The 11712-nt window shown below is 40.7% G+C and overlaps 1 protein-coding gene across 1 annotated transcript in view; it reads left to right on the forward strand.

The window, feature by feature from the left end:
• L2HGDH (L-2-hydroxyglutarate dehydrogenase) overlaps positions 1-11712 on the forward strand; it is a 59374-nt gene that overhangs the window by 1662 nt on the left and 46000 nt on the right. The window contains exons 2-3 of the mRNA XM_021706876.1: positions 5996-6115; positions 6777-6928. Of these exons, the coding sequence (XP_021562551.1) occupies positions 5996-6115; positions 6777-6928 (272 nt within the window). The remainder of the gene's footprint in view (positions 1-5995; positions 6116-6776; positions 6929-11712) is intronic.

Here is an 11712-nt window from a genome sequence, read left to right on the forward strand (position 1 = left end):
TCACCTCAGCCTCCCAAAGGCGCGGGATTACAGGCTGAGCCACTGAGCCCGGCTGGGAAGCTTATCTTAAGGGAAGAAAAATAGAATCAGTGGAGGTTTAGTTTACACTTTTTATTTTGAAATGAGGGTAGATCCATAGGAAGTTGCAAAAACAGGACACCCTTTACCCTGTTTACCCCAACGGTAGCATCTCTCATTACTGTAGGACAATATCAAAACTAGGAGACACAACACACAGATTTCATCAGTTTTACCTGTACTCCTGTGTGAGTCTGTGCAGTGTAATCATATGTCTTAATTTGTGTAACCACCACCACAGTTAAGATACAGAAATATCCCATGACCACAAGATATCCCTCGTGTTACCTTTCCCTTTGCATTGACACTCTTTGTCTCCACCCTTCCTAACCCTTCAACCACTAATCTGCTCTTGGTCACTATGGTTTTGCCACTTTGAGACTGGTATACAAATGGAATCATACCGTCGGTAGCCTTTTGAGATTGGATTTTTTTGCACAGGGTAATGTCCTTGAGATACATCCAAGGTGTTGCCTATATTGGTAGTGGGGTTTTTTGTGTGTGGTTTTTTGAGTCAAAATCTCCGTTACCCAGGCTAGAGTGCAGTGGCACACTCATGGCCACCACAGGCTTGACCTGTTGGGCTCAGGTGATCCTTCCACCTCAGCCTTTCAAGGAGCTGGAACTACAGGCATGCATCATCACACCTAGCTAATTTTTTCATTTATTGTAGAGATGAGGTCTTGTCATGTTGCCCAGGCTGGTCTTGAACCCCTGGGCTCAGGCAGTCCTCTCACCTCAGCCTCCCAAAGTGCTGGGATTATAGGCTTGAGCCACTGCGCCCGGCCTGTGATTAGTTTTTAAAGAAACCTCCATATTCTTCCAAAGTGGTTGTACTATTTTACATTCCCACCAGCTATGTATGAGTAATCCAGTTTCTCCTCATTCTCACCAGCATTTAGTGTTACCACTTTTTTTGTTCTAGTCATACTGATAGAGATGCAGTGATATCTCATTCTGGTTTTGATTTACATTTCTTGGAGGTAATGGTGCTGAATATCCTTTCCTGTGCCTATTGCCATCTGTATATCCTTTTTGGTGAATTGTGTATTCATATCTTTTACCCATTTTCTAAATGGCTTGTTTGTTTAGAGAGTTCTTTATATATTGAGTCCTTTGTGAGATATGCAGTTGCTAGTATTTTCTTTCAATCTCTTGGTGGTCTTTTCATTCTCTTAACTGGGTCTTTTGCAGAGCGGAAGTTTTAAATTTTAGTGACATCCATCTTATCTTTTTTTTTTTTTTTTTTTTTTTGAGTTGGAGTCTCACTCTGTTGCCCAGACTTGAGTGCAGTGGCATGCTCCCAGCCACTGCAGCTCGACCTGCTGGGCTCTGGCGATCCTTCCGCCTTACCCTTCCAAGTAGCTGGAACTACAGGCACACGCTACCACGCCCAGCTAATTTTTTGATTTATTGTAGAGATGAGGTCTCACCAAGTTGCCCAGGCGGGTCTCAAACCCACAGGCTCAGGCAGTTCACTCACCTTGGCCTCCCAAAGTGCGGGATTACAGGCTGAGCCACTGAGCCCGGCCTACTGTGTGCTTCTAAAGAGGCCTCTGAGAAATACCATTTTGAAATATTTATGGATGGAATATGTAATGTTTAGGATTTGCATCAAAATAATATAATACAAGAGGGTATGAAATAAGTAAGGTATAGAGAAAGCAACATGCACTATGAGCCCATAGTTATTGAAGCTGGGTGATGTGTTTGTGGGGCTTAATTGTACTATTCTGTCTATCTTTGTGTAATAAAAAGCTTTTAAAAAGTTACCTGTTAAACTACTCATTGATGTTGACTTGAGGTTAAAATGAGTTATAGAGAAGATGTTCCCTTCTGCCTCCATGCTTAGCTTGACCTACAAATGTCCTCCAGTGTTCACCTGATACTCTTGTTTTGGGCATCTTTCCCCATAGTGGATGCTTGGAGAGCTCAGCTTTATTTTGTGTCACTGTATAGAATAGTGATTCTTCAGGTTTGAGGAGGGAAAGTGAACAGTGACATATGTACTTGGAAAAAGCATATTCAGTATGATAGTTTTATGTTTGAAAATAGAAAGTGCATTGGTGGTTGTAATATAATCTGCAAAATCAAGAGCCAAGTAAAATTTCTTGGCTGGGAAGATACTACTCTCAGTGGAAAGTCTACCTTATCATAAGGTTTTATGTTATATTGTATCAAAAGGCAGCAAGGATGAGAAACACTATTAACTTTTCTCAATTTCACATGGGACAAAAGAAAAAAGAAACATTATTTTAGAAGTTAAGACTGGCTAGCATGGTGGCTCACACCTATAATCCCAGCACTATGGGAGGCTGAGGTGAGAGGATTGCCTGAACCCCACAGGTTCGAGACCAGCCTGGGCAACTTGGCGAACCCTCATCTCTACAGTAAATCAAAAAATTATCGGGGTATGGTGGTGTGTGCCTGTGGTTCCAGCTACAGAAAACTGAGGCGGAAGGATTGCTTGAGCCAAGCAGGTCAAGGCTGCGGTGGCTGTGGTGTACCACTGCCTCCAGCATAGGCAACAGAGTGATACTACCTCAAAAAAAAAAAAAAAAAAGTCAAGACCACCCCTGCAAAGTGCTAAGGTTACACTAGAAGAGTTCAAAAGCAAAGCATAGCATCACAGCTGAACTTGAAAGTAAGAAACAAAAGCAGTATGAGAGATAATTCGCCAGGTGCAATGTCTCATGCCTGTAATCCCAGCACTTTGGGAGGTGGAGGCAAGAGTATGACCTGAGCCCAGGGGTTTGAGACCAGCCTGGGCAATATGACGAGACCTTGTCTCTGCAATACATCAAAAAATTAGCCGGGCATGGTGGTACACGCCTATGGTTCCAGCTGCTTAGAAGGCTGAGACGGAAGGATCACCTGAGCCCATCAGGTCAAGACTGTGGTGGCCGTGAGCATCTCACTGCACTCCAGCTTAGGTGACAGAGTGAGACTCTGACTCAAAAAGCCAAAATAATAATACAGTGTAGCAACTATTCACATAGCATTTACATGGTATTAGGTATTATAAGTAATCCAGAGATGACTTAAAGTGTATGGGAGGATGTGTGTAGATAGTATTCAAATACTGTGCCATTTCATATAGGAGACTTGAGCATTGGTGGATTTTGGTATTTGTGGGCATACTGGAGCTGGTCCCTGAGGGATGATGTTGTATAAAATGTGGTTAAGCCATACACATACAGATATCTTAAATTTTTGTGAATATTTTGAACTCCTGCCTTAGTGGAAGATTATGGAGATTTTGGAAATTAAGATGCTCAACAATAGTTATCCTTCGGGTATTTTTTAAAAGCCAAGTTTTTAGATTTGATAAAATACCTGTTTATTGTGAAAGTTGTATAAGGGGTCAATAGCTGTAAGTTAGTGTAAGCAACTATAATTGAATATGAGTGTTTTACCTTTTATCTATTGAAATGCATGTTTTAAAAACCTTCTTATGTGGTGAGATGGCCCATGCCTGCAATCCCAGCACTCTGGAGGCCAATGCAGGATGATTGCTTGAGCCCTGGAGTTCAAGACCAGCCTAGGCAACATAGTGAGACCTCATCTCTGCAAAAAAATCTCAACATTAGCTGGGCGTGATGACACACACCTGTAGTCCCAGCTACTCTGGAGGTTAAGGTGGAAGGATCACCTGAGTCCAAGAGGTCAGGGCTGCAGTGAGCTATGATCGTGCCACTGCATGAGAGAGTGAGACCTTGATTCAAAAAAACCAAAACCAAAACCTGTTTAAAGCCTTGGACTTTCATGTACATTCTGGTCATACTAGTCATTTTTTATTTTTATTATTTGAGTTGGTTTCTCACTCTGTCACCCAGGCTGGTGTGCAGTGGCACACTCATGCCCACCACAGCCTTGACTTGCTGGGCCCAGGTGATCCTTCCACCTCAGCCTTCCAAGTAACTGGAACTACAGGCATGTGCCACCACACCTGGCTTATTTTTTGATATATTGTAGAGACGAGGTTTTGCCAAGTTGTCCAGGCTGGAAGAACATTGTTATTATTATTTTGTGTTGGGAGTCTCCCTCTGTCACCTAGGCTGGAGGGCACTGGCATACTCACAGCCACTGCAGCGATCCTTCCACCTCAGCCTTCCAAGTAGCTGGAACTACAGGCACACGCCACCAAGCTCAGTTAACTTTTGATTTATTGTAGAGAAGAGGTCTTACCAAGTCCCCCAGGCTGGTCTCAAATCCCTGGACTCAGGCAGTCCTCTCTACTTGGCGTCCCAAAGTGCTGGTTTTATAGGTTTGACTAGCCTCACACATACCCTTTGCCAACCATTTTATCCAGCTAGCTAACGTTGCTGCAGGAGAGAACCACCTGTTTTGTTTTGTTTTGTTTTTTGAGTTGGAGTCTCACTCTGCCACCCAGGCTGGAGTTCAGTGGCACACTAACGGCCACCCCAGCATTGACTTGCTGGGCTCCAGCAATCCTTCCACTTCAGCCTTTGAAGTAGCCAGAACTGCAGGTGTGCGCTACCATGCCTGGCTAATATTTATTGTAGAGACAAGGTCTCGCCAAGTTGTCCAGGCTAGTCTCGAACCCGTGGGCTCAGGCAATCCACTCGCCCCGGCTTCCCAAAGTGCAGGGATTACAGACTGAGCCACCAAGCCAGTTTGAGAATGACTTGAACACCACCTGGAGGCTCTCCCTGTTCAAATTATGAAGCTCATGCACTAAAGGACAGAACTTTATGCACTTGTGACCTCCAAATTAATTTAAGATGCAGTATTTGATTTATCAAGCTTACATGTTCATCTCTAGTTGTTTAGGAACTGTTTCTGGTTCCAGATGTGGTGGCAGCTATAATCCTATTGCTGTGTTTCTGCTAAGATTTTGAAATAAAAACTTAGTTCATTTTTCAAAGAAAGGGCCTAATCTCTGAAATTTCCTTCACTTTATTGTTCCTAGAAGACCTAGGTTTGTTAACCATAACGTCAGTGCTAATGGTAATCTTTTAAGCCTCTCATTGTAGAGTTAGATCAATTATACATGCCCTTTCTAATTTTGTAAATGGTTGGGTAATCAGGGATTTTCATGGCTAAGATTGTGGGTTTGAGTTCATTTTTGGACCAATTATTACCCTAAGATTTGATGTTCCCATGTTGTTTCCGTCTCACCAGAAAAAAAAAAAAGTATAGATTCTTACACTGTAAGTTGTTAAAGATTTAATGTGTTAGCCTATTCTCAAGAATACTACATTTGAATTTTAAAAGATGGGTGGTAGAAAAGTATGATGCTTAACAGAAAGTACATTCATGCACCCAATAACGTTTTTTGGTCAACCATAGACCATGCATACGATAACTGTCCTGTGAGATAATAATACTATGTCTTTTCTGTATCTTTTCTATATTTGTATTTAAACACACAGATGCTTACCATTGTGTTAGTTATCTACAGTATTCAGTACAGTAATGGTCTCTACTGGTTTGTAGCCTAGGAACAATTGGCTATACCATACGGCCTACGTATGCAGTGGGCTTCTAGGTTTGTGTAAGTACATTCTGTAATATTCGCAGACCCACAGAATTGCCCAAGGACTCAATTTCTTAGAATATATCCCTATGGTTAAGAGATATATGACTGTAATCACTTATATATCCAGCCTAGCCAGGGTACTGTGGAGACAAAGAGTAGATTGGACAACAGCCATCCTGCTGCTTGTAGACCAGAGCTGGTTATGCTACTGACCAGCAATGTGTGAAACTTTTGAAAATTTTTTAAATGAAGGTTTTTAAAATGTATGGGAAGCCAGAGAGCCCAAAGACCAATATAGGTTTAATTTTAGTGATTGTAAATTAATAGCTTAATTGTCAGTTGATGAAAATTATGTATGTGAAATTTGGTGAGGTCTGCTGTAAACATGCATTACTTTAAAGGTGACTTTCTCTTGAAGCTCATTTGACATCATCATAGTTGGTGGTGGAATTGTGGGACTTGCCTCGGCTAGAGCACTCATCCTACGACATCCAGCACTTTCGATTGGCATTCTGGAAAAGGAGAAAGATTTAGGTATGTATGTTATCAGTGTTGCTCTTTGAATTGACTTGGGCACGTTCTTATTCTGTCAGTTTTGAATCTTTCGTGCTGAACACCAGCATTAGTATCTTAATTTGAGTTCTCCTGAAAGCAGAGCATGGGACGAGGACTTGGATACAGGTGATTTATCTGAGAGGTTGTCTGGAGAGACAGGAGTAAGGGGGTGGGGAGAGTCGTCAGAGAAGGAGAGAGACTACAGGAGGGCGCATGAGGGTGCTCTTGGGAGCTCTGAGGACCAATATAATGTTTCCCAGGATTGTGCTCATGTAGCCATCAGCTCCTGTCTCTCTTGATCGAGGGTGCTGCTAGTGATGTAAGTGTGCCTACCCCCACCCCCAAAAGTTACCAAAGGCCCTTTGAGCACAGTGCAGAGAGCCCCGAAGGGTTTGCTGGTTGTGAGAGATGAGGGTTTATGCACCAAAGTTGAAATCACAGATTGGCTGGAGGGATGTGACATGGATATCAGGGATGGCTGCTAGAGGAAGTTACCAGTGATCTGAACAGATTCAGGCAATTCAGAATTTTAAATGATGTGGTCTCCAAGAGCCTTGTTCAACTGAACATTTGTTCTCTTACCTCTTATGTTTTGTGTAAATTGTGTACTTTCTTTTACTCTATTTCTCTTCTTTTGTAGCTGTTCATCAGACTGGACATAACAGTGGTGTCATACATAGCGGAATTTATTATAAACCCCAGTCTCTAAAAGCCAAATTATGTGTACAAGGCGCAGCTCTCATCTATGAGTACTGTAACAAAAAGGGAATTTCCTACAAGCAATGTGGCAAGGTATGACATTTTACAAGCGCCTTGACTTATTCATAACTAGCATTTTTCCAGTGATGTTTAACACTGAATTTTAAAAAATACCTGGCATTTTCTTCCTTTGTTTCTATGTGATTTGTGAAATCTAACATTAGGAAATAACTGTTAAAAAAATGATGGTGTGACTTGCTCCATGTAATTTTCTAAATAAAAGTTTTATTGACATATAATTTATACACCATATAATTCACCCTTTTAAAGTGTGTGGTTCAGCTTTTACTCTACTCACAGAGTTGTGCAGCCATCACAGCTATCTAATTTTAGACTGTTTTCATCACCCCAAAAGGAAATCCCATACCCCTTAGCAGTCACTCCACATTCCCACCTCCCCTACCTTCTAGCACCACTAACATACTTTTCTTCTCTGTTAATTTGCCTATTCTGAACTTTTTGTATAAATAGAATCATATGATATGTGGTCTTTTGTGACTGGCTTCTTTCACTTAGCATAATGCTTTCAAAGTTCACCCATCTCATATGAATCAGTACTTCATTCTTTTTTAGGATGAACAATATTCCATTGTGTTGATATACCACATTTCATCTGTTCATCAGTTGATAGACATGAATTGTTTCCACTTTTGACTGTTAAGAATAATGCTGTGGACATTTGTGTGAACATACGCTTTCATTTATCTTGGGTGTATACCAGGAAGTATAATTGCTGGGTTATTTGGTAACTCTATGTGTAACATTTTGAGGAACTGTCAGACTGTTTTTCAGAATTCTGTACTATTTTGCATTCCCACCAGTAATTAATGAGGATTCCAGTTTCTCCATATCCTTGTCAACACCTGCTATTGTCTGTCTGTCTTTATTTTTAGCTATCCTAGTATGAATGTGAAGTAGTATCTCAGTTTTGATCTGCGTTTCCCTAGTGATTAATGCTGTTAAGTGTCTTTTCTATTTTTCTTTATAACAATTATTTTTAATTGACAAACATTGTATATATTTATCACAATGTATATATTTTATAATATATATACACTGTGGAAGGGCTACATCAAGCTAACCAGCATATGCATAACCTCACATACTTGTTTTTGGTTTTGTTTGTTTTGAGTTGGAGTTTCACTGTCGCCTAGACTGGAGTGTGGTGGCATGCTCCCGGCCACTGCAACCTTGACCTATTGGGTTCCAGTGATCCTTCCACCTCAGCCTTCCAAGTAGCTGGAACTACAGGCATGTGCCACCACACCTGGCTAATTTTTTGGTTTATTGTAGAGACAAGGTCTTACGAAGTTGCCTGGGTGGGTCTCGAACTTGCAGCCTCAGGCAGTCTACTCGCCTTGGCCTCCCAAACTGCTGGGATTACAAGCTGAGCCACCGAGCCTGGCCACTCTCTACTTTTATGACAGAATTTTCTTCTTTTTTTAAGACTGAATAGAAATTTATTGTGCATATATACCACATTTTCTTTATCCATTCATCTGTTATTTTTTTCTTTTTGAGTTGTAGTCTCACTCTGTCACCCAGGCTGAAGTGCAGGGCCACACTAACGGCCACCGCAGCCTTGATCTCCTGGGCTCAGGTGATCCTTCTGCCTCAGCCTTCCAAGTAGCTGGAACTACAGGCACATGCCACCATGCCCAGCTAGTTTTTAAAATTTATTGTAGAGGTGAGATCTCTCCATGTTGCCCAGGCTGATTTCAAACCTGTGGCTCAGGCAATTCTTTTGCTTTGGCTTCCCAAAGTGCTGGGATTACAGGCGTGAGCCGCTGCGCCCAGCTGTCTATTCATGGACATTTAGGTTGATTTCTTATCTTGGCTATTGTGAATAATGCTACAACAATCATGGGAATTCATGTATCTCTTTGACATACTGACTTTATTTTCTTTGGATATATACCCAGTAGTGGGATTGCTGGATTTATGTTGAATGTCTTTTTATGTGCTTATTGGCTTTTCTTGTGGTTTCTTTTGAGAAATGTTTTACCTTCTTATTGTTTAGTTGTGTATATTCTTTATTTATTCTGGGTATAGTATGTCAGTTTTATGATTTGGAAAATTTTATACCATTCTGAAAGCTTTCTTTTATACTTCCTTGACGGTGTCCTTTGAAGCACTAAAGTTCTAAATTTTGATGTTCGCTTTATCTTTTTTGTTGTTGTCACTTATACTTTTTAGTATGATATCTAAGAAATCATTGCCTAACACTGCATCATAAGGATTTTCTCCTATGTTTTCCTCTAAGAGTTTTGTAACCTTAGCTTTTCCATTTAGATCTATGATCACTTTTGAATTAATTTTGACATATGGTATGAGGAAGGGGTTCAACTTCATTCTTTTGCGTGTGGGTATCTAGTTGTCTCAGCATCATTTGTTGAAAAGACTATTCTTTCTATATTAATTGTTTTGTTACTCTTATTAAAAAATCAGTAGGGTATAAATGTTTATGGTTTCTCAATTCTATTTTATTGACATATGTCTACCTTTATCCCAGAATAGGAAATGTGAGTCCTCTAACTTTGTTCTTCTTTTTCAAGGTGGATTTTGCTGTTCCATTTCCAAAAGGCAGCTAGAATTTTAAAAGGGATTGTGCTAAATCTATAGATAAATTTGGGGACTATTGCTATCTTAACATTGTTAAATCTAGCAATCCATGAATATGTGATTTCTTTCCATTTATTTAGACCTTCTGTAATTTCTTTCAGCAATGTTATGTCATTTTCAATGTATAAGTCTTATACTTCTTTTAAAAAACTTATTTCTTGGTATTTTATTCTATATAATGTTTTTTGAAGGGAACTGTTTTCTTAATTTTATTTTTGGCTGTTTGGTGCTAATGTGTACAATATGGCTGACTTTTGTTTATTGAGTTTTGTTTTATTTTGTTTTTTTGCTTTGAAAGTCTTTCATAATTGAGTTTATTGGTTGTGTTGAGGATCAGTACACAGACATTTCAATTTGTACACAGTTCTTAGCATATGTACCAAAAATCAAAAAAGCCATGTATCGTTATTTTTAAAAAGTTATTCCAGTGACTTTCAGCTTAAAATTTGGAGGCAAATTTTCCTTAAAAGAATATCAAGTACCAGTATCTTCAAATGTTGTAAGCTGTTACATACATCCCACCAATTCACAATTTATCATATATACAACATACTCAATTTTTCCATCTTTCACAGCATATTAGCAAAGTTATTAGGAAAACAGGACTTCCACAACCAAAGACGTTACAGAGTGCACACAATTCTGACTGGGAGAGCCATGATCAAGGAGTGGTTTTCTTTAGAAAACAATTCTACTAAAAAGCAACATGGGAATAGAAGTAACTTTAAATGTTCAAGACATTAAATGCAGGACTGTGATCCATATTGCCACTTAGTATACTTTGCATTACAGGATATAAAAACTAACCCCCTTAACTGGGCGTGGTAGCGCGCGCCTGTAGTTCCAGCTACTTGGAAGGCTGAGGCGGAAGGTTCATCGGAGCCCAGCAGGTCGAGGCTGCGGTGACCAGGAGCGGCCACTGCACTCCAGTCTGGGCGACGGAGTGAGACTTCAACTCAAAAAGAAAAAAAAAAAACCTAACCCCCCCATCTATGGAATGTTAAGCAGACACCCAAGAAACTCAAAGCCTCCCATAATTCAATATCCCACACTATTTTCTGATTGTACCAAAAAATAAACAGCGAATGATTTCACCTCTTAGAAAAAAGCATTTACACTTTAAAAATGGGATGAGGTAGGATCCCCTCCTTCTTAAAAATGTTTCTAGAGCTACTAAAAAACTTGCATTTACAAAATAATTGACAAAAATATTCCTCTGGATTGTACAAGAAGGGAGACAGAGACCACTGATAAGACAAGCGATATAGTATTATTCAGACTTGGCTTCTTTCTCTCCTGCTTCATCAGAGGCTGGATTCTCCTCGGTTTTAGTTTCTCCATTTTCTGCAGGTAACTCTTCTTTTGTTTCTTCTTTTGTTTCTTGGTTAGCCACTTCAGCCTGCTTTCCCTTCACTCGCCTTTTCCCTTTTGCTTGCACTTTTTAAAGATTTACCCATCCCGCCACCTTTTCTGGCTTCGCTTCCACTTTTGCAGGAGCAGGTTTAGCCGTCAACTGCGCCCATCTCCCGGTAGGCTCCTCCAGCACAGGCTGGGTGCCTGCCAGGTGCCTGCAGGCAGCGGCGTGCAAAGAGCCTCTGGGGAGCTGGTCGCCTGGCCGCTACTGCTCCTCTGCTGCCCGAGCTGCTAAGACCCGCGGCGGTTGTGTATTGAGTTTTTAATCCTGCAAATCTTGAACTCATTTGTTAGTTCTGTGTGTGTGTGTGTGTGTGTGTGTGTGTGTGTGTGTGTGAATTCCTTAGGCGTTTAAGCTTTCTTTTATGTAGGATCATGTCATCTGCAAATAAATTTTACTTCTTTACTAATTTTTATGCTTTTAATGTATTTATTGTCCTTGCCTAGTTACCATGGGTGGAGCAGCCGATGCAGTGTTAAGCAGAAGTAGTAAAAGTGGACATTCTTGTGTTGTGGTTTGTTTTTAGCATACTGACTTTCTTGTTTTATTATGTATGTAGAACATTAAAAGAAAACATACGAGCCGGGCTCGGTGGCTCAGCCTGTAATCCCACGCCTTTGGGAGGCTGAGGTGAGTGGATTGCCTGAACCCGCGGGTTCGAGACCCGCCTGGGCAGCGAGATCTCATCTCTACTACAATAAATCAAAAAATCAGCCAGGCATGGTAGCGCATGCCTGTAATTCCGGCTACTCGGAAGGCTGAGGCGGAAGGATCACCCGAG

Source organism: Carlito syrichta, unplaced genomic scaffold, assembly GCF_000164805.1.
Source record: "Carlito syrichta isolate Samal-C Ts95f unplaced genomic scaffold, Tarsius_syrichta-2.0.1 Scaffold316190, whole genome shotgun sequence".
NCBI lineage: Eukaryota > Metazoa > Chordata > Mammalia > Primates > Tarsiidae > Carlito > Carlito syrichta.